We start from the raw sequence: 26172 nt of genomic DNA, 5'->3' as shown, positions 1-26172 counted from the left end.
TGGTGTCCCATACTGTTTAGTGGATCATAGCACGAGGAAGATGGGAACATGCCAGAGATGGAACGTAAATGCTACTTACGGTTACCACAAAGTGTTGCTTTTTTCAAGCTTTTGTTTCTTCCTAATGCAAATTTACTTACATAATTCAATTTCAGTCACTTTTTTTCAAACTATTAGTTTAGACTGAAGTAATATGTACACGCAATGCCCATGAACCAATGTGAACCTGAAGGCAGAACTGCTATTCAGTGTTATGTTATTCTTCTCTTAATTTATGACTTGAATGAATACCCTAATTTGTATGTCTTGTGTATATGTATTTGTTCTTGGAAACATAATAGGAATAAAGCTGCAGTCATTTTTGTTCTTCAATGCTGTTTTTCTATTGAACAGAATTTTGTTTTTATTCAAATCTCATCTAGAATTTCATTAATGCATAATACTTTTCTTTTTACAAGGCAAAGATGCCTTTAACATTTGATCACCATGGTATCTTCTCTGTTGTGTGAATCTCATGTGACCACAATGCAGTGCCTGTCAATGCCACTTTATTCCACCGGGGATGACAGGGCTGGGCGAGTTCTTATTTTGTGTTTAAATGTGTAGTGCAATCCGATCCACACTGTCCACCTCACATATGCATGTCAGAAACATAGTGGCGGGCTGCTTTTTGGTTGCGTGATGCTCTGACCAGCCGTGAATGGATATGTGTCCACCTCTGTAGCAGGCACTGGTCTGTGGCATTCTGGTGAAATAAGAAGAGGAGCAATATGCCATGGTGATTCCGCTGGTAGAAAACTTGCCCCCCTTTAACATGTGAGCCCATCTTGAGAAAGAGGAAGAGATTGCAAATGGCAGAAATGTCATAGTTAGGCTTATCTGGCCATAACTAGAGGCTTCTAGCAGGGGCTGTCTGGAACAGGGTGCTGCCGGGCTGAAATTGTAATGCTGCAGTTGAAGAACACGCGATACTGCGAGCTAGGTCTGATTTTGTTGTTACTTTCTGAGTTGTCTGCATCTCAGTGAAATAAATAAATAGTGCACGTGTTGTAATGTCATAATCTGTGTTCTGTGGCTCTTGGCTCTTAATAGAGTAAACTTCACGTGTGATTTTCTTTTTCTTCTTTAATGGTTCCCAAAGCAATGCCATAAGTCTCAGGTAAAGTGAATCAAATCAATATCTGTGGTTTTGAATAGCCCTCTTGTGTATATTTTCTTTGCAGCACTTGACCGTGATGTTTTTTCCTGCAGCAGAGAAGAGCCACCAGCATACCACTTCCCCCCCCCACACATTTTAGTGTATACACTGCACTGTGGCATGAAAACAATGATAGCACAAATTGTGAAATGCGCATGTTGGAGGAACCGAAAAGGGGCTGTCTAGGAAAAGGGCTTCTTTAATATCTGAACTGCTGGCAACTGCTGTTTTTAACTTCATTTTCACTTCTGAAGTGTTTGTTGTTATGTTCTGTACTGCTTAAAGCAGTTGATTGTATAGAATAGAGAAACTGCATAGCAAAATGTAGATTTGACTTCATAAGGTGAAAATATATATTTTAGCAATGAGTCATAAGATTGGCACGTGCTTACAGGTGTGATCAAGTCTGTTCTGTGGCCTAGCACCTTTGTACCATTATTGACATCTGTTCAGATGTCAGGAACTGACTTTTGTTCAAGACGAAAGGATGTCCAGTAGAATTCCTATAGAACTTGGAAAAACAATTGTCATGGGTTTGTTTATTTTTTAGATTTGTTTTAGTACAATTGTAAAATCAAATTGGGGCTAATTTTTACATTTTCTTCTCTTTTAGCTCATGATAGATACCCCAACCAGTCCTATTACGAGCGGATTGCCATTGTTCTTTGTCATAACTGTGACAGCCATAAAGCAGGTAAAGGGGAAAAAATCCTGTAGCATGGATCTTGTGGCTTTAAGGTGAAGTTAATTAACAAAGTCTGACCAAGGTAATGTTTAGAAACAACAATTAAAAAGTGATGTCTTAAAACAGACAAAGTATTTCTGATGTTTCTTGTTAGGCACTTCATCATTTTGCTTAGTTGTCAAGCTCTCAATGACTCACCGTAGTACCCTTAAAGTGAATGACTGTCAGACAGCATTTTTGTCTCAGCATTACATGTCACTTGTTGTAAGACCTTTTCTGAAAGCCCCTTGCTTATTCCTTTGGCACACCTCGCTACGTATTAAAATTAATCCTTCTGTATAACTGTGAGAAAGGAGCTTGGGTAGGTGATGCAACCCGTGTCTGTCAGTAGTTAAAAGGCAAATTTTGCTCCAAGGGATATGTTTCATGGCACGAAGTATACACTAACTATAATCCTGTACCAGGTAAAAGATACCATTTGGGAAGCTTCTGCTTTTGGTTGTTTTTTGGTTTTTTTTTTTTGGTTTTTTTTTTCAGTTGCATAAAACTTTTTGGAATACTTTACAGCACTTGAAATAAAAAAAATCTTATGAGTTGGGTAGGAATCTTTAAGCACTGGACTGGATCCTGGGAAGACCTACAAACCCTCTAAGGCTAATGTAGAAAGGGAATCTTCTGCTTTCTTCTTACCCTTAAGGTGAGAGGAGAGAGAAACAAGCATTGAAATAAAGCGGTGATGTGGCTAGAAACTGTAATTGTTTCTGCAGACAGATAGTTTTCAGGAGCTAGGCCCTTCAGAGGATTTGACAGTGCTGTCTTGAGAAGACATTCGATCATAGCAACTGAAAATTAAGCAGGAGAATTATTTGGAGTTAAAGTTGGAATTTCAATTTGCCTGTTGTGACAGCAAGACGCAAAACCACCCTGAAGTAGGGCTAAAATAAAAATAGCTCTGGCTTTCAGTCAGATTGGTGTTTGGGGCAGAGGGGAACTTAATGCTGTAGAAATCCCTGAATTGCCATTCGGTTTGTTGCTGTGCAGTTAATATATGCAGAGCCCTAACCCAACTCAGTTGCTACACTGACACCCAAAAAATGTATTCAAGAGCTGTCATTGTAGAAAATATCACTTAAAGCAGTATAAGATGAAGAAGATGTTGAAAGTTGGTTACAAATATTAGGGTGTGGTTTGTTGTTTTTTTGTTTTTTTGTTTTTTTTTGGAAAAAATGTTAAAGTCCAAAATAGTCCAAGATGATCTGTTGCCTTGTTTCCCAGTGTCCAGTCTTACATTGGGAAATTTAAATATTTTACCATTACCTGAAAAGAACAGAGATTCTGAAATTCATTCTAGAAAATTCAAATCGTGTATGAGTTGTTGAGCATGAGTTTTTTCTGACCATTTCAGATTTATTTTCAAGGGCTACTGGAACCACTGAATCTGATCTGATGGACTCTTGTCTTTACCTGCTGCAAAGTGGGCAAGCAATATTCACAAGCTCTTACCTTGGAAAGACAATTCAGTCTACTCTTTCCAACAGACTGCACTTGAACCAGAGGGAAATATAAATCTTCTTTTGGAATGCAGAGGAAAACACCCAGTATGGTCTCCAAACCAGTTCCCATTTTCTCTCCACCAGAAGTGGAATAGGAAGAAGTTTCTAGCAGAACCTCAGGGTACAAATTACGTGGGATAAATGTTTAACTGTAATTCAGAGGTCTTTCCAAAGATAAAAGGGAAATGAGAGGTGTTATCTGTATTTGTGTTTGAGAAGTTCAGCAGCAGATGGAAAAACTCTACTGTGTTTTCATAAGGCCAGTTAACTTGGTATCCCTATCAAAAAGTTCCTTCAGAACTTCACTGTATTTTAATCTCAGCCAAGGAAATGGAACCTTTTCTTATCAGAAGTGCAGTTGCACCTAGGTCAGAAGAAGGACATAAAGACTGCAAAATGCTGCAACTCATGCTGTGTCATTTTGTTGAACTTGTTAGTTTGGAACACTTTCCTCCTGCTGCCTCTGAAGATGCTTAGGCAGTCCACAGAAGAATCAAAAATAACGGTCAAGAAAAACAGAACAGATGTTTTATTTTTTTATTTTTATCTTGTACAGATAACATTTTCTAAGGAACTTTAGGGAACTTGGTGCATTTCAGTAAGTTCTTAAGTATTTAGCAAATAAGTTTATTGGACACATGGATGTTTACATGGTTCCCATATGAATGAGAAGTAACTGCTTTGCAGAATTTGGTTAAATATACAAGTAAACTGAGAGTGAAAACCCTGCAGTGCAGTTTGCAGGCCTGCTTTAAATTTATTCTTGACTAAAGTACACAGATGCTCTTTTATTAGCAGGAATTAAAAATATAATCAGTGATTTTTATCTGTTTTCTGTTCATGCAATTAAGCAACTTTAAGAGTGCTCCCGCATCTTTCTTTTGGTAGTATTTTTTCAACGTTTTCAAGTGAGGTTAAGGTACTCCTCAAAAATGCTGCAGTGGGTAAACTTTGGGGGAATTTACACTGGCCATGGGAAGTTGGCTCTTAAGAATTCCCTGGAGTGAGGTGTCACCATTATGTTGCAGACAGTAGGTGTCAGATGGAGAAAGCGCTGAAATCTGTATTTTCTAAAGAAGGTAAATTCCTGTTCTCTGCCAAATGCCCATATTGCTCAGCTGTTCAGATTTATGAGACAAACACCCCAAGGTTACTTGATCTTCCTTGAGTTCTTGTTTTCTTCTGTCAGTCACCTTTTAACAAGGATCTGTAGGTACTGGCTCTTGAAGTTTTTCACACTCACTAGAAAAGAGTCTTAGAGAGTTTCAGGATTCTAATTTCCCAGTATCACTGTGTGGCTTCTGTTGTGACATTTTAATAATTTTTAAGCGTTTAGCATATAAAATAAGTAAATTTTTTCCCTTTTTTGGTAGTAACCTAGGTAGCTTTGTACTTGCTGCTTTCGTTTATGCTAGTGACAGTGTGGTTGCATAAAGGTAAAACTGCAGAACTGTGCTTGAGCATGTGGAACTCATCAAATAATTTCCTTTCAAATGCAAGTCAAGGCTCGGAGTTCTCAGCTGCATCTGTGTTAGTAGCCTTTGTGTTAGGACATTTATACAACTTCTCTAGCATAATAGGAGGAGTTGGGATTACGAATGTTGTTTCAGGGGACCCTCTTTTCCTGTTTGCAACTTTCCATGGAAGTTGTTTTTACTCTTTTTCATGTTATTTTATGCATAGAAGCATTCTAGGAAATGTCTCTACTATTGCAAATCAGTCGTGGAAGCCTTGCCAGGAGGTATGAGGTGGTGGAGAATTTTTGATCCTCTGTGGTTTTACCATAAGCTCATGAGTTCTGAGGATTCTTAAGAATCATCATTTGCTTCTTAATGCATAATATTTTATGGCAGTGCTGTTTTGTTTCATTCTGTGCATTAATGTAAGTTTATGAATCAGCTGCCAGAGAATGTCTTTTCTATATTGAGTAAGCTTTTTTTCTAATTCCTAACTGACATCTTACGTACTCTTCCTGTGAGCCTGCTTTTGTTATTGGAGTTGAATGCATGCATGCATTCATCTCCTGCTTATTTGACTAGGCTTAGTGAGCAAGAAGCAGAACTTAAAGATATTCAGTAATACTTGCTTAACTTCTTATATATGAGCACTCTTTTTTTTGTTGTTGTTGTTTTTTTCCAGAAAGATATATTACAGCTGAACTGCTTGTGTAGACAGACAGATTTATTGAGCTCACTTGTAGCACTTAGCAGGCAGTACTGAGACTTGTGGGTCCAAGATCATGCTATTTGTCACCGTGCTTTTAGGTTAAGTAAAAAATGTATTAATTTCTTAAGAAAGCAGGAGAGGAAAAGTGCACCTGGATTCACTCTCATGAATGTTTGCACATGTGCACAGAATAAAGGATGCTTAAAGAGATGCCAAGTGTCTTGTAAAGAAATTCTGCTTAATTTATGTATTAAAAATACATCAGCATAGAATACAAAACAGAACAGCAACAACAAAAATCCATTAGAGAGACTAGGAGTGACTGGTCCATGTTTTGAGGTATATTAATCCATACAGATCTCATACTGAATGAGTGCTTGTTGATACATCCATACAAAATGTCAGTTTGTTTTATCAAAACACAGGACAGTTGTGTTTCCTCAGCACTTTTTCTACTTGAGTAAAGTAAATGGTTTCTCAGCTTCTTGAGTAACAGCTGTGGTTGATGCTGGAGAGAAGTAAGTAACTCCACTGTACAGCAAGCAGTTTGAAGCATGTTTATTTAAAAGAGGTGATGCTTCACAAGTTTATGCTTGGAAAATGTGTGTTTTCACAGGGTTATGAAGACTGGCTACGGCATAAAGCAGACAATGAAGTAAACGGTGCTCCAGTTTATGTTGTTCGAAGCGGTGGCCTTGTAAAAACTAGATCTAAAAACATTCGGGTATGTGCCTAAAGACAGAGTGAAACTGTTTAAAAAAAACAACCCAACAACTGAAGGTCTTGTTTCATTATTAATCTCTGTTTCATGATGATTCATGATGTTCATGATGATTCAAGAACAGTTATAAATTTAAATCTTCTCAAACTTTTTTTTGTATACTTCTCATTTATCTTCATTTCATTAGGTGGGAGACATTGTCAGAGTAGCCAAAGATGAGACTTTTCCTGTTGATCTGGTGCTTTTATCTTCTGATCGAGTGGACGGTTCATGCCATGTTACTACCGCAAGTTTGGATGGCGAAACTAATCTTAAGGTCTGGATTACTGTTATGAAGTAGAATGTAGCTAGTATGTGATGCCATCTGATTTCTTTATCTGAAAGTTAATGGATGGTGTTTTCCAGACACATGTTGCAGTCCCAGAAACAGCAGTGTTACAGTCAGTTGCCAACCTGGACAAACTTGTAGCTGTCATAGAATGTCAGCAGCCAGAGGCAGATCTGTACAGGTATAATTAATTTTGACTTTGTTTCAAAATGCTTATTAATGATGTGTTCACTATTAGGAGAGAGATGGGTTTTGCTAGATTTAAAGTAGTTTCAAACATATGTTTGTATCTCAGGATTTAATTATGAGCGTAAGCATTTATGTATGTGATGAGTTGAATTGGAGTATTTCAGTACTAAATGAGAAACTATAGCGTACTTACATTTTGAGTTTTAATCATAACACTTATTTATGTACCTTTCTGTTCTAAACAGTAAACTTCTTCCCAAACTATTAAAAATTAAGTGGACAGTGAGTCCAGGCAAGGTGAAGAAAGAAACTTGGATATAATTCCTTCAGGAGATTTCAGTTCAATATAGGACTCCTTGTGAAAGTTATTGCCAGTTTTGCCTTTGCCCTATTGTTCTCATTTATTTGCATTGTTAATTAAGACTGATTTGTATTTGAGAAATGTTAATGATCTTTTTGTAGATGTGGAATGGCTCAGTGTTTATTTTATTGCATTTTGCCCTTTTGAGATTTTATGTAGATATATCTGACACGTGACCCTGTTTACCCTGTTTCATAGGTTTGTTGGAAGAATAACTATAAGCCAACAAATGGAGGAAATAGTACGGTAAGTAAAATTCTGTCAGATTAATGTTAAGAACATAGTGGTAATTAAACTGACCATCACAAAAAAAAAAAGCTACGGTTGAATAAGCATCAGGGAGGGGTGTTTTAAATTGAATATTTAGCACACAGATTGTTTTCTATTGAGGGCAGTGTGGCTGAGTCTAAAAAACAAGCTAACAAAAAAGAGCAGTCAGCCAAACAACAGAAACACGAGTCAGACACTTCTCTTCAAAGTGTGATCTTGTGTCATGATGCTAAGTGTGTCACAGAAATAAGCTAGTGCTGTGATTCTTTCACTCTTTAATGTTTATAAATGTTATACTTTTCTAGTAAAACTTCTACATGAATCAAATATGAAAGCAGTATTGATTTCCATTTAAGCTAATGCAGCTATTGGAGTAAAGTATCCAAAATTAACTTTGTATGAACTTTGCCCATAACTGTGCCATTATTTTCAAAGTTTTTTTTATTTTCACATTTTGCAGTTAGCTGATCAGATGAATGGATTATGTTGACCTAATAGATGTGAAGAGAAAAAGCACATGTAAAATTTTATCTTTTTGCTTTAGAAACCAGAATTTGCATGGTTATGTTGTCCATCCATCTTTATTTTACCGATTTGAATAATTTCTTTTGAACCTGGCAGAGAATTTCAGTTTGACAGAGGGGTAGAAGTAAGATAAAACAGATAAAACTGAAATAACATTCCGGTTGCACTGTGAACTTGACAGGATTTTGGCATGTTGGCTCTTCACTTAACTTGCAGCTCTTTCTGAACCAGACATTTGGAACATTTAGCGCTAGCCACTAGTGGGAGGATACTGGGGGGGTGACCAAAGGATGAAACTGAAAGCTCTGAAGATGAGAGGGGATTTACAGAACACACTTGACCTCTTTGCATAGGAAACTGGATGTCATTAGCCCCACAGAGTATGGAACAACTCATTTTTAAATGCTGGTATGTCTATTTCTTTTTAGACCTCTGGGGCCTGAAAGTCTCTTACTTCGTGGAGCAAGATTAAAAAACACTAAAGAAATATTTGGTTTGTAGACTCTTCTTAAAGCATGTTGATGAACTGTGGTTTAACTCTACTTGCAGTGAAGAGACTGTGATAATCTTCCTGCTGGTTACCTGAGGAGATGTGATTGTAGATGAAAGTAATGGTATTACACTAAAGAATCTCTAAGGATACAGAGTTTCAACATCACTTTATGAAAATACTTCAAGTGGTTTGATAAAGGAGTAACTTTAATGGTTAAATGACTGATATTACTGTTACATTGTTCAAGACATTCTCTTGAGATTCTGATTTCCATAAAATACATATTAAAGAGCAGTAAGAAATAATAATGGACAGTATTTTAGTAGGTGTTAAAATTACTGCAATATTACTGTTTTACCATAGTGAAATATTGCAAATAATTACAAAATACTGTCTCACTGTTGCACTGAAGTAAATACAAAAATAATAGTCACCTCTTGATTTTTAGTCTGTGTCTCTTAAACAAAATGAAAAATGCCACAAATTGCATACATGCAGAAAGCAATATCCTTTCTCCTCTTTATTCCCAGGTGTTGCAGTGTATACAGGTATGGAGACAAAGATGGCATTAAATTACAAGAGTAAATCTCAGAAACGGTCAGCAGTAGAAAAGTATGTTTATTCTCTAATACCTTTCTTGCTTTTAGAATTGTTGTTTAGTCTTTTCTCATTAACTTAAGTAGCCTTGTGATCCCACTGTTAGGTTGTAGGCAAGGGAAGAGAGGACAGTTGATTTACTTTCCTTCTGTGTAATTATATCCTTTATTGTTTCTTTAAGTAACACACAGACTTGTGATACTCAGGAAGTAGGCAGCAGAAGTTAATGTAGGAGCGGGGAACACCTAATGGTAGGTGAAGTGCAGTCTTGAACAAGGTGCTTACAGAAGTATTCTTCATAGCACTTGTAGCCTCTGCTGTCTCTGCAACATTACTGTAAGGCTGCATTGTGTCTTTAAATAGGATGAACTAAAATCTTAATTGCTTGCAGATCTTTGTCCTGACTGCTGGTATCTGATACAACAGGAATATAGTTTTGTTTTGGGTATCTGCATAGGCTTTGTCCTTAAGGATATCTTCTACAGTGAATCTTGTTTCTAACACAAGTTGTAGGCTCAGTTTAAAAAAAATTGTGTTATAAATAGGTGATAAATGTTCCTGTAATAGAGATTTAATATGTTGAACTCACTGAATTATTTTAAAAGAAAAAGGAGTTTTGATGTGTTGCCTTTCTTGTTACCAAAAAAAAAAAAAAAAAAAAAAAAAAAAAACCCAACAAAAAAACCCCCAAAAAACAGAGAGTGCATCATCATATTTTCTTGGAAATGTGAGATTGATTATTCTTCTGTAGTCAGATAGAAACAAATCTGTAGGCTGCACAAGAAAAAATTCTGTCATCAGAGGGGTAGAAGGACATAACAGAATGTTTGAGAAGTCCCCTTCATATAGCATACCTAGAGTTAAATAACTAGATGGACAAGGAAGTGCTCTTCTAATTGAGGAGGAAGGTTCGAGGAAGGTTCAGCTTTGAATTTCCGGGGTAGTTGTTTCTGCTGCCATCACAGCCTCACTAGATATTTGGGAAAGAAGGGAATGTCTGGAAGAAGACTGTCAGCCCTCAGAATTCTGGACAACAGGTGTAATACAAGTCAGCTGAGAATGTATTCTTGCACCTTAATTGGTCCTCCTATTGACTGTATGTAGAATGCATATTAGCCAGATGTTGATTTTCTTCTCTTTCCTGTTTTTTTTGTTTTTTGTTTTTTGTTTTTGTCACATAGTAACTTTGGGTCCATGTGAAACACAGGTTAAAAAACATCCACTAACTTTTCTGATCAGGTCATATGTACATAGTGTGTTGACAGATTCAGTGAAATAAACTGAAATTGAATCTTTTTTGGCCTTGTTCTAGGTCTATGAATTCCTTTTTGATTATTTATCTAATAATCCTCCTCTTTGAAGCCATTTTGAGTACTATTTTAAAATATGCCTGGCAAGCTGAAGAAAAATGGGATGAACCTTGGTATAATGATAAAACAGAACATGAAAGGAACAGCAGTAAGGTAATGTGGTTCTACCCAGTAGTTTATCTGAGGAACTTCAACTAGTAGATGTTAAGTGCAATATTTACTGTGTCTCTCTTCTTGGAAATAGATGTAGCTACCACATGATCCATGTGCAAGTATGTGTGTTCTTGGTATTTTTGAAAGAGCTTTAGTCCTTTATAGCGTGGCCCTGGCGTAGAAAAATTTAATCTCCGAGATTGAAGGGATACTTTGAAGTGTTCCTTAAATCGAACACTTAAATACAGTTCAGACTTGTAAAATTTATTTTGTTTTTGAGTTTTGTTTTGTAATGATTCTGTATTTTTCTGTTTGATTTCTGATTTCTGTGTGAGTCTGGCATATTCCAAAGCAGTTCAGAAGCTGACTGGAGCTGATTCTAAGAAGTAGAGGGCATTCTTATATCACAGAAGTGTTAAAAATCCAGTTTCCACATATGACGTGGTGCTAGGCATTTAACACTCCTTTTGTCTCTCATAGAGTTGAGAATTGAATCTGCTCACCAGTTGCCTTTTGTGTTTAAAGGTTCAAATCCCAAATTAGAAAGCTCTGTTCTGTTTCATAAGCAGAGCAAAAATTAAAGTTAGTACATAATTGTTTGGAGAGGAGAATAGAAGGACTTGGAGAATTTCTTTGATTCTTCCAGGATAGTTAAAAATGTGCCAGCATCCATGAGAACAGAGAGCTTCCTCAAACGTGTAATGGGAACTATCTTCGTAGTTCAAATGGGAAAATATCTCAATACCAAGTGTTCTTTAAGTGATTAGTTCTGGTTGTCAGTACAGCTATCACAAACTTTTCAGTATTCTAAAATGGCCTTATCTACAGGTGTCAGTGTTGAGGAGTAGTAAAGAAATTCACAAATTTTCAAATTGTTGAGTGACTTTTCTTTTTAGCCCCTGCAACCACTTACAGCACTTTCCACTGTTGAAGTGGTCAGTTGATCACAGTAAATTTTTTTTTTTTAACTTCTTCTTAATGTGAAGTAACTGCTGTATAAATTATAGTAGCCTCTGGAATGTTTTTATATTAGAAGAAAATGGGCTATATATTTATTCCATTTCACTTAAGCAAGGAATTTGGTCTCCTCTTGCTCTTGCATACATTTTTTTTTTCCACACATATTTGGAAAAAAACCCCAAAACTAGTCAGCCATGCTTGACCTGATCACTGCATTAATCTTCATGTTTCTTCTTTTCTCTCATAGATTCTGAGATTTATTTCAGATTTCCTTGCTTTTCTGGTACTTTACAATTTTATTATACCCATTTCACTTTATGTAACTGTTGAGATGCAGAAGTTTCTTGGATCTTTTTTTATTGGCTGGGATCTTGACCTCTATCATGAAGAGACAAATCAGAGAGCTCAAGTAAATACTTCAGACCTCAATGAGGAACTTGGACAGGTAGAAATTCTATTTAACTTCATTTCTACTTCTTTTTTAATGGTCAAGCTTACTATTACAGACTTTTTTATTGATAGTGCTTTGATATCTGATTAGTTGAAAATAAGATTCAAGCTTGTGATTTTATGGTCAAAATTGGAATTATTTCATGATCAAAAAAGGTGGGTAATGAAGTGGGAAAACTAAGTTGAGGGGTTTTATTCATTGTGTTGTTTTGTTTTGTTTTTTCCTGATTAAAAAAAATAAATGTTACTCCACATCTGTTTTATTTATTTGTTTATTTTTCTTTTCCAAAAGGTAGAGTATGTGTTTACAGACAAAACCGGTACATTAACTGAAAATGAGATGCAGTTTCGGGAGTGCTCCATTAACGGCATAAAGTACCAGGAGGTCAATGGTAAACTGACTCCAGAGGGGTTTTCTGAAGATTCTCCAGATGGAAATAGGCATACTTTGGTAAGACTCCTATTTTTTTTCCCTCACCATTAGGCATCTTAGGTAGTGTTTATGCTGGGGACAGAAAATCCTTCTGGTATTAGCATTAAATTAAAAAATCTGGATTTCAGAGTAGTTTGAAGCTATTAAGTGTTACTGAACAAAAAATATTTATTAAATAGTTGAGATCGTTTTACGTGGAATATTTGACTTCAAAGTATGTACAAAAGTGGGTTGATATCTAAATGTTACAAATCATGGTTCTTCTTTTTTACAGATGAAAGAGGAAGAACTCTTCTTGAAAGCAGTTTGTCTTTGTCATACAGTACAGATCAGTGCAGATCAAACAGATGGTGCCGATGGGCCCTGGCATGCCAATGGAATAGCATCCCCATTGGAGTATTATGCTTCTTCACCAGATGAGAAAGCTTTAGTTGAAGCTGCAAGCCGGTGAGGTTTAAGCCAAATTTACGTGCTGCAGAAATTGCCTTTTAGGGCAAGGAATTTGTATCAAGAACAATCTTAAAATATTTCTCTGAGAAATTTTAAAGCCTGAGGCCTGTTGCCATCAATTTATTATGAAAACATTCAAAAACATAATGCATAGAAGCCTAGGGATGTTGTGATGCAGAATTAGAAATGTTTAGGGAAATCCTTTTGGAATGACAGTGAATGCATTGTGTTGTTTTTGAAGAACTGTATGAAGTGTTTTGTTTTTTTCCATTTAGCATCCAGGAGGCATTACATGTACAGTTCCACAGCATCGAATAAATATCTATTTTCTTCTACTTTTAGGGTTGGAGTAGTATTTATGGGAACTAGTGGGGACAGTATGGAAGTAAAAAGTCTTGGAAAACCAGAAAGGTATTTTCATTTAAAAAAAAAAACAAACAAAAACCAGCAAACAAATAAAAACCCTTTGTTCTTGTAAGAATGACTTAACGTATTCGAGACAGCTTGCATCATAGTCCTTAAGAGTTCAAATTGAGATGCAAGAACTTTGTGTGAGAGTTGTCTGTGTAATTGTATATTGTAATGGTTTGCATCTTTGACCGTTCTTCAAAAGTGAGACTCTAGTAGAGTTACAAATACATAAAGGAATTGGGATGCTTATTCAGTTTCCATGATTTGTGCTTTCAGCTCTAGAAACTCCCGGAATCAGCTCTGCTAGCAAGTCTCACACATGCATAATCCAGTTACATCTTTCCCAAAATTACTGTGTATCTGCAGCATGTCATAACACCTTTCATGTACATAGATATATACAAAGTAATGAAAAACAACTAATTGCAGAAATGCAGATAACAGTGATTGTTGCTCAATGAAATATTGTGAAGTTTCATTATAAAAATGACACTTGGGGATTAGCTCTGGGGATAAGTGTGCATTTGCAGTTGTAAGCAATTGCATTTGGAAATTTATTTCTAAAACTGTGTTCTCTTCTGTTAAAACACAAAATAAAGGTACAAGTTGCTTCATGTTTTGGAGTTTGATCCAAATCGCAGACGAATGAGCGTCATTGTAGAGAGTCCCTCGGGTAAGTGATCAGAAGTTACAATTGAGAGCTTCTGAAGTAATAAAAATATTCTTAATTTCTATCCTGTTTTCCTTTTTAGGGGAAAAGCTTTTATTCACAAAGGGAGCAGAATCTTCCATTCTTCCTCGTAGTAAGAGTGGAGAAATAGACAAAACAAGGATACATGTTGATGAATTTGCTTTGGTAAGTGTAGTCATCCTGCCCAGCTGATTTTTCTGGTTCTTCTGGTACAGACTCTGTGACTTGAACGAGTTGCAGTTGATGCCTTGTTAGACCAAAATCTAGTCTAGTCTGAATTAGTAGTCTTCTGTTTTCTCATAGAAAGGACTACGAACTTTGTGCGTGGCATACAGAAGGTTCACACCAGAGGAATACCAGGAAATTGGCAAACGCCTTCATGAGGCCAGGACTGCCTTACAACAGCGGGAAGAAAAATTAGCAGATGTATTCAACTTCATAGAAAGGGATCTGGAACTGCTTGGGGCTACTGGAGTAGAAGACAAGTATGTAATTGACGTTTTGCAAGCTATGTTCAGAAACACAGCAAGTTTAGGATCTGTAGCTGTATTATGATGCGTGCCACTGGAAGATGTCCTGCCATTGCCAGAAGTTCTGTGCTATTTTTGTTTAGTTTACCTCCTTTTTGAGTTAAGGAACACTGAAAACATATGTTGTACAAACTGATTTTGGCAATGTAACAGTGACATAGTGAGCTTTATTAGGAGACATTTAATGCAAAATTGGAACAATTAGGAGAAATTTAAAACAAAATTGGAATAGAATCACAGAATCTCAGAACCACAGAAACACCAAGGTTGGAAAAGACCTGCAGATCATCCAATCCAAGCATCCACCTATCACCAGTAGTTCTCACTAAACCACATCCCTCATATAATTTAGTAAACATTAAACTTGATAGCTAATTCCTTGTGAAAACTTACATATGTAGCTAATATACAGAGCATGCAATATGCAAGCAGAATGTTTGTAAGTTAGAGAGTGTATTATCTGTTAGAATGTACAGATGGAGCACTTCAGATCTTTTCATGCACCACATTAGTTAGTATTTGTGACAAACTGTTTATAAGCTTTTCAAATGCAGTGATAGTGCTTAATTTAAATTGAGATGTGCTTATTAGGAATTTTTAATTGCCACAGTGTTATTGAAATTCAGCTTTAACTTCATGAAATCTTTTGCTCATAACTGAATGTCATTACTAAACTGTAGTTCTTGAAAATACGTACTTGAAATGCAGTCTTAAATCATCATGATGTTACAGAGCGTGTTCTTTTTTCTCTGAAGTGTTTGGTTAGCTAAGATTTTCTTGTTTGTAGACTGCAGGAGAAAGTCCAAGAAACTATAGAAGCACTCAGATTGGCTGGTATCAAAGTGTGGGTTCTGACTGGAGATAAGCATGAAACGGCTGTTAGTGTCAGTTTATCATGTGGACACTTTCATAGAACCATGAACATCCTTGAACTTGTACAGCACAAATCAGACAGTACATGCGCAGAGCAGCTGAGGCAGCTAGCCAAGAGGTAAAAATCCATGATGTCATTAACTCAGCAGTGTCCTTGATTTTCTTTCATTTTAAAATTTTATGGTTATAATTTTATGTGCCTAATAAATGTTGGGTTTTTTCTGTTTGTTTTCTTTCCATTCCCCTTTCTCCCTCCCTTCTTTCTCCCTCCCTTTTAACTTGAAAAAGGAGTCTAACAGGTTAACTTCTTTACGTATTGTATGGGCAACTGCATAGTTTGTAACAAAACTCAAAGTTTTCCTTCACATCACTACAAAATCAACATTTTTGTCTCTCAATAGAATAAAAGAAGACCATGTTATCCAGCATGGTCTGGTAGTGGATGGGACCAGCCTCTCTCTTGCACTCAGGGAACATGAAAAACTGTTCATGGAAGTTTGTAAAAGCTGTTCTGCAGTGTTGTGTTGTCGTATGGCACCGCTTCAGAAAGCAAAGGTAAGTATGGATATAGTCAGTATTGTCTTGTAAGTACTTTTATCTTGCTGTCTTAGAGACAGGCATTTCTGGAGATAGTTTGTTTCTGGTTGTCTTGCCTTTTACATGATTTTTGACTCTTTTCAGTTCAATTGGAGTAGTTTGCTCAGAAGTTTGTACGTGTATTTGTGAAAATTCAGAATTACATTGGGGAAAGGAGTCAAAGTACTGCCACGGTGGGATCGAATAAAAAAGCTAATCTTTAGTAAGCCTCTCTTGTGTTTTATAAGGTGGTAATTATCTTCATAGCATACATAGTTTTGTGTTGCCTATTTCATTATACCATTCAAAATGGGAAGGCTGAGTGAGGAAAGAAGTTTGTGACAGTTTTTTCTAGCTTTGTGTTGGTTTTCTGCCTTAGACATACTTTGTGAAACTTATTCCAGGGCTAAGATGGAATGCAGATTTGTATTTACTTAATCTTTTTCTTTAATTTTACTGCTTGTCAGTATATGGCCCATAGTCTCACTACTCTCGTTTATATTTTTGTATTTTTTTATGTCTCTGATGCCCTTTGAAACATAAAATCATAAAAGCATAGAATGTCTGGGATTGTAAGGGACTTCATATCACCTAGTTCCAACCCTCTGCCATGGGCAGGGTTGCTGACCGCTAGATCAAGTGCTAGATCTTGTTTCCTAGGGCCCCATACAGCATGGCCTTGAACATTCCAGGGACGGGGCGTCCACAACCTCACTGGGCAGCCTGTTCCAGCACCTCACATTCTTTCTGTTAGAAACTTCCCCTGACATCTAATCTGAATCTTTTCTGGAAGGAAAATATGGTACTTTCCATAGATAAGTATGTTTCAAAGAAGTGCTCTGGCATCGTCTCATGAGTTCATCAGGTGTTCTGTTGCTATAGTAAAATCTTTGCATTCTGTCCTCTTGCAATTGAATCCATGGAGATGCATCTCTTTTTATATGTAAGGAATTTCAACTTGAATGAATGTGGCTTGGTTAAACCCTCTCTGTCCTTGCACCAAGTTTCTTTCTTCTGCTGGTTAATGTACTGTTTGGGCCCTTTTTCTTACTCCTCTCTTACTTGTTTCTTATTCAGTGTAGAATAATGGGGAGCAGAACTATAACCTCCTATTGGTAGTTCATCTGCTCAGGGAAGTAAAACAAAGATAATTAAACATTTAAATCCATCAGGTCAGAGTTTCCTTTGTGGCCTTTACTGCTTATAACATTGAAAATTAGAAGAATCTAGCCAGGTCTGATGAAGGGGTTTAAATACTGGATTACTCCCTAAGTTTTCCATTCTAACTTTTGGCTTGATTTGCAAGTTAAAGCAGCAGGCTCCAGGGAGACCTGATAGTGGCCTTTTGGTTTCTAAAGGGAGACTATAAGAAGGACGGGGCAGACTCCTTAACAGGGTCTGTTGTGATAGGACAAGGGGAAATGGTTTTAAACGAAAAGAGGAGAGATTTAGATTGGGTGTGAGGAAGAGGTTTTTTACGGTAAGGGTGGTGGGGCACTGGAACAGGTTGCCCAGATTGGTGGTAGAAGCCCCATCCTTGCAGACATTCAGTGTCAGGGTGGACCGTGCTCTGAGCAGCCTGATATAGCTGTAGGTGTCCCTGTTCATTGCAGGAAAATTTGACTGGGTGACCTTTAAAGGTCCCTTCCAGCTCAATTCTGTGAGGAAGCTGTGAAAGAACGGCTAAATGTGGGCATTATGCAAAATAAGCTAAAGCCAGGTGTAATACTTAATAAGACTTGCAGCCAAAAGCGAGCAGCTTTTCTAAAGAAGAAATGAATTAGCCAAAGATGTTTCTTACCCATATGTGTCCATTCGTAAAATGAGGTAATTACACATACAGGTAGGTAACTATCAAAGATGTGCAGTGCTTACAGCACAGTTTGTAGAAAGACTGTATGGTTCTAAAAGTTACTGCCTTTTTTTTTTTTTTTTTTTTTTCCAGGTAGTGAGACTGTTAAAAACATCTCCGGAAAAACCTATAACATTAGCAATTGGTGATGGTGCTAATGATGTGAGCATGATACAAGAAGCACACGTTGGCATAGGTAAATTACTGCTGTTTAAAGAGATAAAGGCAAACAAGGTGAAAATTTTTAGTAGAATGTTTGACGGTGAATAGTGTTTATGAACAGATAAACTTCTGACACTTCTGCAACTTCCAGGTTGTTTGCTTTTTGAAGTCTTAGGTTTATTGTGAAGTCTATGAATATTCAGAGGTCACGCTAAATACTGTCTTAAGAACAGAGATTCTCTTTAACCGAAATCTCAGAAGTTCTCTGCTTTGTTTATTGGAATTGGATGCCTCTTATTACAGTCATTGCCAATTCCTAAGTTCCTGTGTAAACTTTACATTCAGATCTTTCTTTGCTCAATGCTTCTGCCGTTTTCACCATGTCTGTATCATTGCATTAGTACTACTTGTGTCTGGGTTGTCTTTGAGGCTTGCATTGCATCTCTGGGGAAGTTGTTACTGATTTTTTTTTCAGCTGAATTCTCCATTAACATTGTTTTCTATAATCTGCTTTGAGCCGCCTTTAACCTTTTCTGCCGTGGTGTGTAACTCAATATGAAGAAACATGAATATCTGAATTAATACCCGTCGCAAATTCTGTCTTGGTTTTGTTCGTATGTTCTTATTTCTATGTCTTCTCATAAATCTCTTCTTAAGTGTAGCTTATGTAAATAGCCTCTTTTTTCTACCTTCTCTTTTCATTGGTTCAGCATTAAGCAAGCAATTTCCCTCAGATGTGTCATGAATAATGCTTTTGTTTTTATGCTTATTGGAGTCTTAATGTTGAAATGTAAAAGAACATAACGATGGCTTTATATATATGTTAGGTGTTGATTAGGTGTATATAGATGTAAGTTGTTGATGTTTTAAATACGTATATCGTTTTGATAATGTTTAACCTCTTCCTTGTTTCACAAATATTACAGGAATCATGGGCAAGGAAGGAAGACAGGCTGTAAGAAATAGTGACTATGCAATAGCACGATTTAAATTCCTCTCCAAGTTGCTTTTTGTTCACGGGCACTTTTACTATATTAGAATAGCAACCCTTGTACAGTACTTTTTTTATAAGGTAAGTTGTCTGACTGTGTGCCTGTGAAGTTCATAAAAAAAAAAAAAGTGTATCTGTTTCCCAGCAATAAATTTGTTTATTGGAATTGGCTATCTCTTATTACAGTCATTGCCAATTCCTAAGTTCTTGTGTAAACTTTGCATTCAGATCTTTTTTTGCTCAATGCTTCTGCCGTTTTCACCATGTCTGTATCATTGCATTAATACTATTGGTGTCTCGGTTGTCTAGATGTAACGTTTTTGGGTGCAGCTGTAATATCTCTGTTCATGCATGTTTTCACTCATGTATGTTTCTTCAATCAGATATGAGTTTTTAACTTAGTAATTGCTTAAAACCTATTTCTAGTGGAAGTATTAAGTACCTTGATGAGTTCACCTGGTTTCAGGATTTGATACTGTTTGTCTAGAATTCTTGCGTTAGCCACCAAGGCACATATTTGTTTTCTAGCTGTATTTTTACTAGCTTGCCAAAGTTAGCATTTTCTTTTTGAGATTACAGGGTCTTCTATATTGGAGGATTAATTGTTTGCCTCACTTCTTGTTTTTCAGAATGTGTGCTTTATTACACCACAATTTTTATATCAGTTCTTCTGTTTGTTTTCACAACAGGTAAGTATTGGATGCTACTGGATGTTATATAGCTAGTTAAAGGTGTACAATAATTGAAGAAATTGGAAGGAAAACAATGAAATAGTCTTTCCCTCTTTGGGAAGAAATATATTTACTGTTTGATTGTTTTTAATATCTGTTTTATTATGCCCAGTGCTTGGGAACTCATATGAAAGAAATTTCACTTGTACAATTTTTTTAAAATGTGACTCTGTAGGAGCTTTTTGTCAAGTCTACTTGCTAATATGACTGTCAAAATAAAGTAAATGGCTACTGTTTCTTCTCCTTTAGAAAAAATCATAAATCAGTAGTGAAGTTTGTTACTTTTGCCTGTATTTTTCAAGCTTGATTGACCAACTGCTGGGTCCGTTTCCTGTACTGAAACATAATTATATGGATGATTATATATAAGTATTTCTGATGCATGTAACTCTTCTATTCACCTGTTTTCTGAAGGAGTAGAAAAGAGTTCTTTGCTTCACTGTAAACATAAATATTTCGTGCTGTTAATTCTAAAAATCTCCCATATACCATATTGCAACTTCCTTGTAGCCATTCTGCATACTTTGAGAGTACTTCAAGAAGGTTTTAAAGTTTCAAGTCCTTCTGTATGGTTTTCTCATGCTGTTGACAAATTTAATTTCTTCATGGAAAAGATTGATTACAAGGAGCTTCACTGATTCACAGGTCTAATACTCAACAAATATCCAGCTTATTTTTTACAGTTTGAGAACTTGATGTTACTAGATTGTTATGTAAATATAGCTTGTTTTCCTGTTAGTAAATTCACATGAATTAATGATATGTTGTGGCTCTTGTCTTTTAGTAAATGTGAGCAACATTTTTCTTCAAATCTCAAAATAACCTTTATTTCCGTTTTCAGACCCTCTATGACAGTGTATACCTGACTTTGTATAATATTTGTTTCACTTCCTTGCCTGTCCTCATCTACAGTCTTTTTGAACAGCATGTGCATCCGCATGTATTGCAGAGTAAACCTGTGCTTTATCGGTACGTATGTCCTACACACATTGCAGCAGCAGCACATCATTCACAACATTGGCATCTGCAGAAGTCTGAACTTGCTACTGTGCATTCCTACCGTATTTCTATCTGTAGTTTATGCCATTTTTTGTAACTGTCCTCAAGGAAGGATAGTTACTTAGCTCATAGTTTTCATCCCAAGTGTTAATTAAAAGTAGTGTTTTAAGAGAAGCGTGTTTTTATGTCAGTTATGTTAAGTCTGGGAGGGACTTGGGTAAATGATTGGTAGACTTCTCCACAGTCGTTGAGGCATCACTGCAAAATGCTTTTTTAAGAGGGGAAGCTATTTCCTGTAGAATTAGGTATCCTCCCAGTGGTAGCATGTTGTACTGCATACTGCTTGTGGAGAAGTACATTATTTTTGTGAAAGAGGTGTCTCTTAGTTTACTTCTTCAGTTTAGTTGAAGCTCTTCTAAACAGAACAGTGGGCAAGTATCAGGAGATCTGAGTATTTCTTCTGGCAATTCTGTCTCTATGGGGGAGGATTTCTGGTGTGTGTTAATTTTGATTTGACTCATAAAACACAATTGCCATTGGTGATCTCTGCATAAGCAAAGGCAGCTCTGAGTTCCTTTTTGCCCATGATTTACTATTTTTGTAAGTCTGCATTCATTAAACATATCTTGTTGCAGTTGAATGTTACATTTATTCTAGGCAATAATAATCATGTAGTATAAATAGGTGATGGAGTATATATGGACAGTCTAACATCCAAAATTTACTCATTTTTGCAGAGACATCAGTAAAAATGCTCATCTTGGGTATAAACCATTTCTTTACTGGACCATCTTGGGCTTCTTGCATGCATTTGTTTTCTTTTATGGTTCGTATCTTCTAATGGGAGAAGACACTTCATTGCTGGGAAATGGCCAGGTAAATTGTCATTAGATTTTTCCATCATTGTATCCTTTGGTGATATTTGGTTTTCTGTTATAGAACTTGTCCATTTGCAGATTTTAGCCTGTGTTAAATCTCCTGAAAATGCATTGTTTAAATGGATTTAAAGTATACATATATGTGTATGATGTAAGTTGCTATTAAATAATGTTTTTAGTTGAGTAAAGACAAGAACTAACTTAATGAAACCAAATTCTAAAATAGATCCCTTTTTTTTTTTTTAATGATATGAAAGTTGAGAGGAAAAGTCATGTTAAAAAACCAAACAACGAACCAAAAGCAAACAAAACGAAACCCAGTAAAACTTTAAATGAAACCATTGTAAATCTGCTGCTTCATTTCTCCAGTTCATTAGCCCAGGCTAGAGCAATCAGATTCTGGCTTCTTCGAAATACTGTTAGGAGTAACAATCCAAAAAGATATTTGTTTTCCTCCTTATGCTGTTCTTACTGCTGAAATGAGTTGTGTGTTCATTCATGTGCAGTCATTGGTAGAACTGCAAGTTACGGCACTTGGTTTGAAAAGATTATTTTGCTGTCTTTGCTTTGGTCGTAGGACTGAGGATTGTCCATCTGATGATGGACAATGGTCAGAAACTGAGTAACTAAAATTAAGAGGCAGTTAAGGGTGAGAGAATCCTGCATGCTGCTGAAGTGCTTTCTTCAAGAAATCATCACTTCACACATGTGATAAACTACAGAGTCAGTGCAAGGCAGTAATCCAGCAGTAGCTTCATTTTTTCATTCTGAATTCCCAATTTGGAGCCAAACACAATGGGAGAGATTGTACATAATTTGCTAATGGTGGTCGTTTGTTAGACTTTCATCAGCACATCTTGCAACAATTTGATCTTTTAGTTCTTTTTTTCTCCCCCCTTTTCCATGCTGTGCATGTCGTCAGATATTGAAACCTAACAGGCAAATGGTAAGAGTTCAGAAGAGGAGGAGATACAAAATATTGTATCTGTTACTTCACAGGATTAAAGGATGCAGCATCCACAGTGTAAAAGTGTTCAAAAATAAAATGGTGGCAAGAATCCGTTCGCAGTTTGCATTTTAACTCTGTGACCTTTATAGAGCAGTGTCAGCAAAGACACTTTCTTTCACAGGTCATTCAGAAGCAGTGGTCTAATTTTATTTCAAGATTATCGTTGCAACAATTAGTAGTAAGCATGCTGTTAAATGCTTCGTATTTACTTTTCACACCAAGGTCTGACTTAACTTTTTCCTGTGTATGAAGTTGGCAAAAGCAGTTGTAAGACCTGTGATTAGATTGCTGGGATGTATAGATATGTCTTTGTCAGAGCTCTGTAACAAGGACTACAACCGTGCCAATCCTTGTTTCATGACCCTGTGCTGCACTGACCAATCAAATCTGAGATGATTTTGATTGCCTGTCTGCATGTGGTCCCTGTGTCCTTGCTTGCTTAGGTTGCTGCTGGTATTTACCAATACTGAGGTCGAGAGTTTGTCCGTTTCCAGTATATCAGTGATAAAAGTAGCTACGAAAAAGCAAACTGTGGATTCAGCACCAAGACTGCTTGCAAAAGCACAGTAGCTGGTCCTGTGTAGAATGGCAGTGTGCATCTGAGCAGCATGTGGGTAGATGGATGACAAACTCCACATCCTCTGCTTGGTGTCAGAGCTGAGATTTTGTTGTTGTAGAACTTGTTCAGAGTTTTGATGTTTAATGTATGTGGGCAGCAGAATACCAAAGTGACAGCATCTTAGAATTTTGTTTTCATTAGCCTTGAAACAAAGTGTCTTTATGAAAGTGTCTTTTTCTTTGAAAAAAATAGAATGGCACCATTATTTTTGAATTGTACAAATGTGCTTGGGAAAAATGTGGACTTTCAGGTGATGCTGCATAAAACTGTCTGAAAATGTTTATTTAAATCCAAGTGTTTTGCACTTGTGTTAAAGTGAATACCTGCTACCCAGTATTTGTTTCTGTTCAGATGCTTACGTTAAATCAATCAATTTGGTATCTTTATCCTACCATTTCATGTAACTGTTCTGATTTTACTTCGTCGTTCATGTAGGCTTTTGGTGATCTGTTTTGAACCAGGAAGGAAGATGATGTGGATTGTTAATTTTGCTCTTATCATAAGCTAATTTTTTGTAGTACTCTGTGTTGCATCCTTCTTAGTTTTTCATAATTAGTAAAATCACAAGCTTTTGTCCATGGTTTTGTTACATAAGTGTAGCTGATTTGAGAAAAATCTAACTTAACCATTGATGCTGTTAGCTCATCTTTTTTCCTTGACTTTTTACCTTGCTGTTTTCTTAGATGTTTGGAAACTGGACATTTGGTACTTTAGTCTTCACCGTTATGGTTATAACCGTTACGATGAAGGTATGTTGCTGTACTCCCTTCTCTTGTATGTGTTAGAAAAATACTTAGTTGTGGCACAAATATGGTTCGTAGCACATTCAAATGAGTTCAGACCAGCATTTGTCATTTTCTGTAAGGTGGGGGGAATAAGGAAATTAATTGAAGTTCTCATTCTTTCAGATGGCGCTGGAAACTCACTTCTGGACATGGATAAACCATTTTGTTACTTGGGGTTCCATTGTGTTTTATTTCATATTCTCCTTATTTTATGGGGGAATTATCTGGTGAGTGATTTTCTTTTTTCCCTCTAAATACATGATAAGTATAGAATCATAGAATCGCACAGTTGGAAACGACCTGCAAGATCATCTAGTCCAACCAACCTCCCATTCCTATCAGTACCACAAGCTACTAAAGCATCTCTTGTAGCTCCTCATCCAGGCGCCTCTTGAACGCTGCCAGGGACGGCGACTCCACCACCTCCCTGGGCAGCCATTGCAGTGCCTGACCACCTTCTGAGAGAAAAAGTTTCTCCTACTGTTCAACCTAAACCTCCTCTGGTACAACTTCTGGCCGTTTCCTCAGGTTCTACTATTTGCCTGGGAGAAGAGGCCAGACCCTTTTTCATCACAACCTCCCTTCAGGAAGTTGTAAAGTTGTAAAGTGCAATGAGGTCATGAGTGAAGTCATGAAAGAACATTAAAGTATTATGTTCTATTGCGTTGCTCTGAATTTTATGGTAGGTGCTGAAAAACAAATTTCTAAACCTACAGAGACCAATTACTTTTGGTGATTCTTTTAGAAATGGCAGCCATGCTGCTTAAGCTGTTGTGCTTAGGGAGGGAATTATCTCTGACAGCCTGTGATTATTAAGACATTTTTGTTTGTAAAAAGCACATAGAATTCCTAAAGGTTCTGTGTAACAGGTGAATGCTTGCAACAAAAATTAGGGCGCTGATGTTTGAATCAGTGCAGTAATATATTTTTATTATACTTGAATTTTGGGGTCTTGGAGGTCACTTTCCTCCAAAGTTCTATTCCCCTTTTACCAGTGTTCTTTTGCAGACCAAGTCCAAGAAATTGCTAATCTCTTTGGGCAGTATACAGTTTTAGTTTGTATCTTAAAGACTTACTGCTTGTCCATCTGTACTGTACTTGGTTTCTGGAAGTTCCTTTTATTAATATCCATTTCTTTTAACTTCTCAGGCCATTTTTACATACCCAGGATATGTACTTTGTATTTGTTCAGCTGTTGTCAAGTGGTTCTGCTTGGTTTGCCATAATACTCATAGTAGTTGCTTGTCTGTTTCTTGATGTTGTGAAGAAAGTGCTGTACAGGCATCTACAACCAACAAGTACTGAAAAAGCTCAGGTAACATTATGCTTTTATATCCAACTTGATCAGCATGTTAAAAAAACACATGTTAAAATCTGTCTTGTACGCTCATTGCCTTCCTGTGATATTTTAGTATCCCCTTACATTGCTGTCATCTTTTAACGTACGGGTGAGTGTTCCCGTTTCAGAAGATTAATTTTAATTTAGAATTACTGAACTAAGGACACAATTTTATGGGAATGAGTTAAAAGCTTAAGTAAGCAATGCATTAACAGTAGCAAACACTTAGAGAGGGCTCACTGAGGCTTTTACATGTTGATTTGCAACTGTGTAGGAGGATTAGGAACTTTCTTGCTCAGCTTTAAAGATAACTTATTTTTGTAAACGTATTAGAAGTTCTCTTCAAATGTAATTGATATTGATTAGTTTTTAAGATGTTGATGGAAAAAATAATTTTAAATATTACTTTAGTAGAACTTGTTTTAATGAGTATTTCTCATCATATCATACCGTAGATAACACGTATTTTGTTGCTGATTAGAGGTAATTACCAATGTGGCATTTTCATAAATTAATCAATGAGGCCTAAAGAGAATCTGTGATAACAGAATCTTCCTCTTGCCAATACAGGCCATAAAAGCTCCCCAGAATCATTCTGTTAAAGTTAGGCTCTCTTTTACGTAGAATTCTCATCCATATTTTAGTGTTTTCTTCTATTTAGTGGCAGTGCAGTTAAGAAGTCATCTTAACCCATAGTTGTTGTCATAGTTAATCTCTCTGTTTTTATTTTTCAGCATATTCCTTTTGTATGCATTTTCTGATAATCTGAAAATTCTTCAGTTAATTTTGTTTGTTTTATTCACACTTATGTTTGTGATCAAGGTAACTTGCTCTCTGGTATAGATTGATCTTGAATCTTTTTGAGGGGGGAAAAAAAACCAATT

General features: G+C 36.4%; 1 protein-coding gene across 1 annotated transcript in view; it reads left to right on the top strand.

Moving 5' to 3' along the window:
• ATP11B (ATPase phospholipid transporting 11B (putative)) overlaps window positions 1-26172 on the top strand; it is a gene marked incomplete at both ends in the record, with an annotated part of 34661 nt that overhangs the window by 2353 nt on the left and 6136 nt on the right. The window contains 19 exons of the mRNA XM_079539634.1: window positions 1812-1892; window positions 6219-6326; window positions 6511-6639; window positions 6729-6832; window positions 7400-7447; window positions 10399-10549; window positions 11757-11954; window positions 12252-12410; window positions 12667-12839; window positions 13185-13253; window positions 13853-13926; window positions 14006-14109; window positions 14248-14429; window positions 15749-15902; window positions 17869-17971; window positions 18864-19009; window positions 19558-19617; window positions 20501-20599; window positions 23848-23913. Of these exons, the coding sequence (XP_079395760.1) occupies window positions 1812-1892; window positions 6219-6326; window positions 6511-6639; window positions 6729-6832; window positions 7400-7447; window positions 10399-10549; window positions 11757-11954; window positions 12252-12410; window positions 12667-12839; window positions 13185-13253; window positions 13853-13926; window positions 14006-14109; window positions 14248-14429; window positions 15749-15902; window positions 17869-17971; window positions 18864-19009; window positions 19558-19617; window positions 20501-20599; window positions 23848-23913 (2208 nt within the window). The remainder of the gene's footprint in view (window positions 1-1811; window positions 1893-6218; window positions 6327-6510; window positions 6640-6728; window positions 6833-7399; window positions 7448-10398; window positions 10550-11756; window positions 11955-12251; window positions 12411-12666; window positions 12840-13184; window positions 13254-13852; window positions 13927-14005; window positions 14110-14247; window positions 14430-15748; window positions 15903-17868; window positions 17972-18863; window positions 19010-19557; window positions 19618-20500; window positions 20600-23847; window positions 23914-26172) is intronic.

Source organism: Tetrao urogallus (assembly GCF_951394365.1).
Source record: "Tetrao urogallus genome assembly, chromosome: 9".
NCBI classification, from domain to species: Eukaryota; Metazoa; Chordata; class Aves; order Galliformes; family Phasianidae; genus Tetrao; species Tetrao urogallus.
Note: the sequence above shows the minus strand (reverse complement) of the source record. Positions and strands in the feature narration are given on the sequence as shown.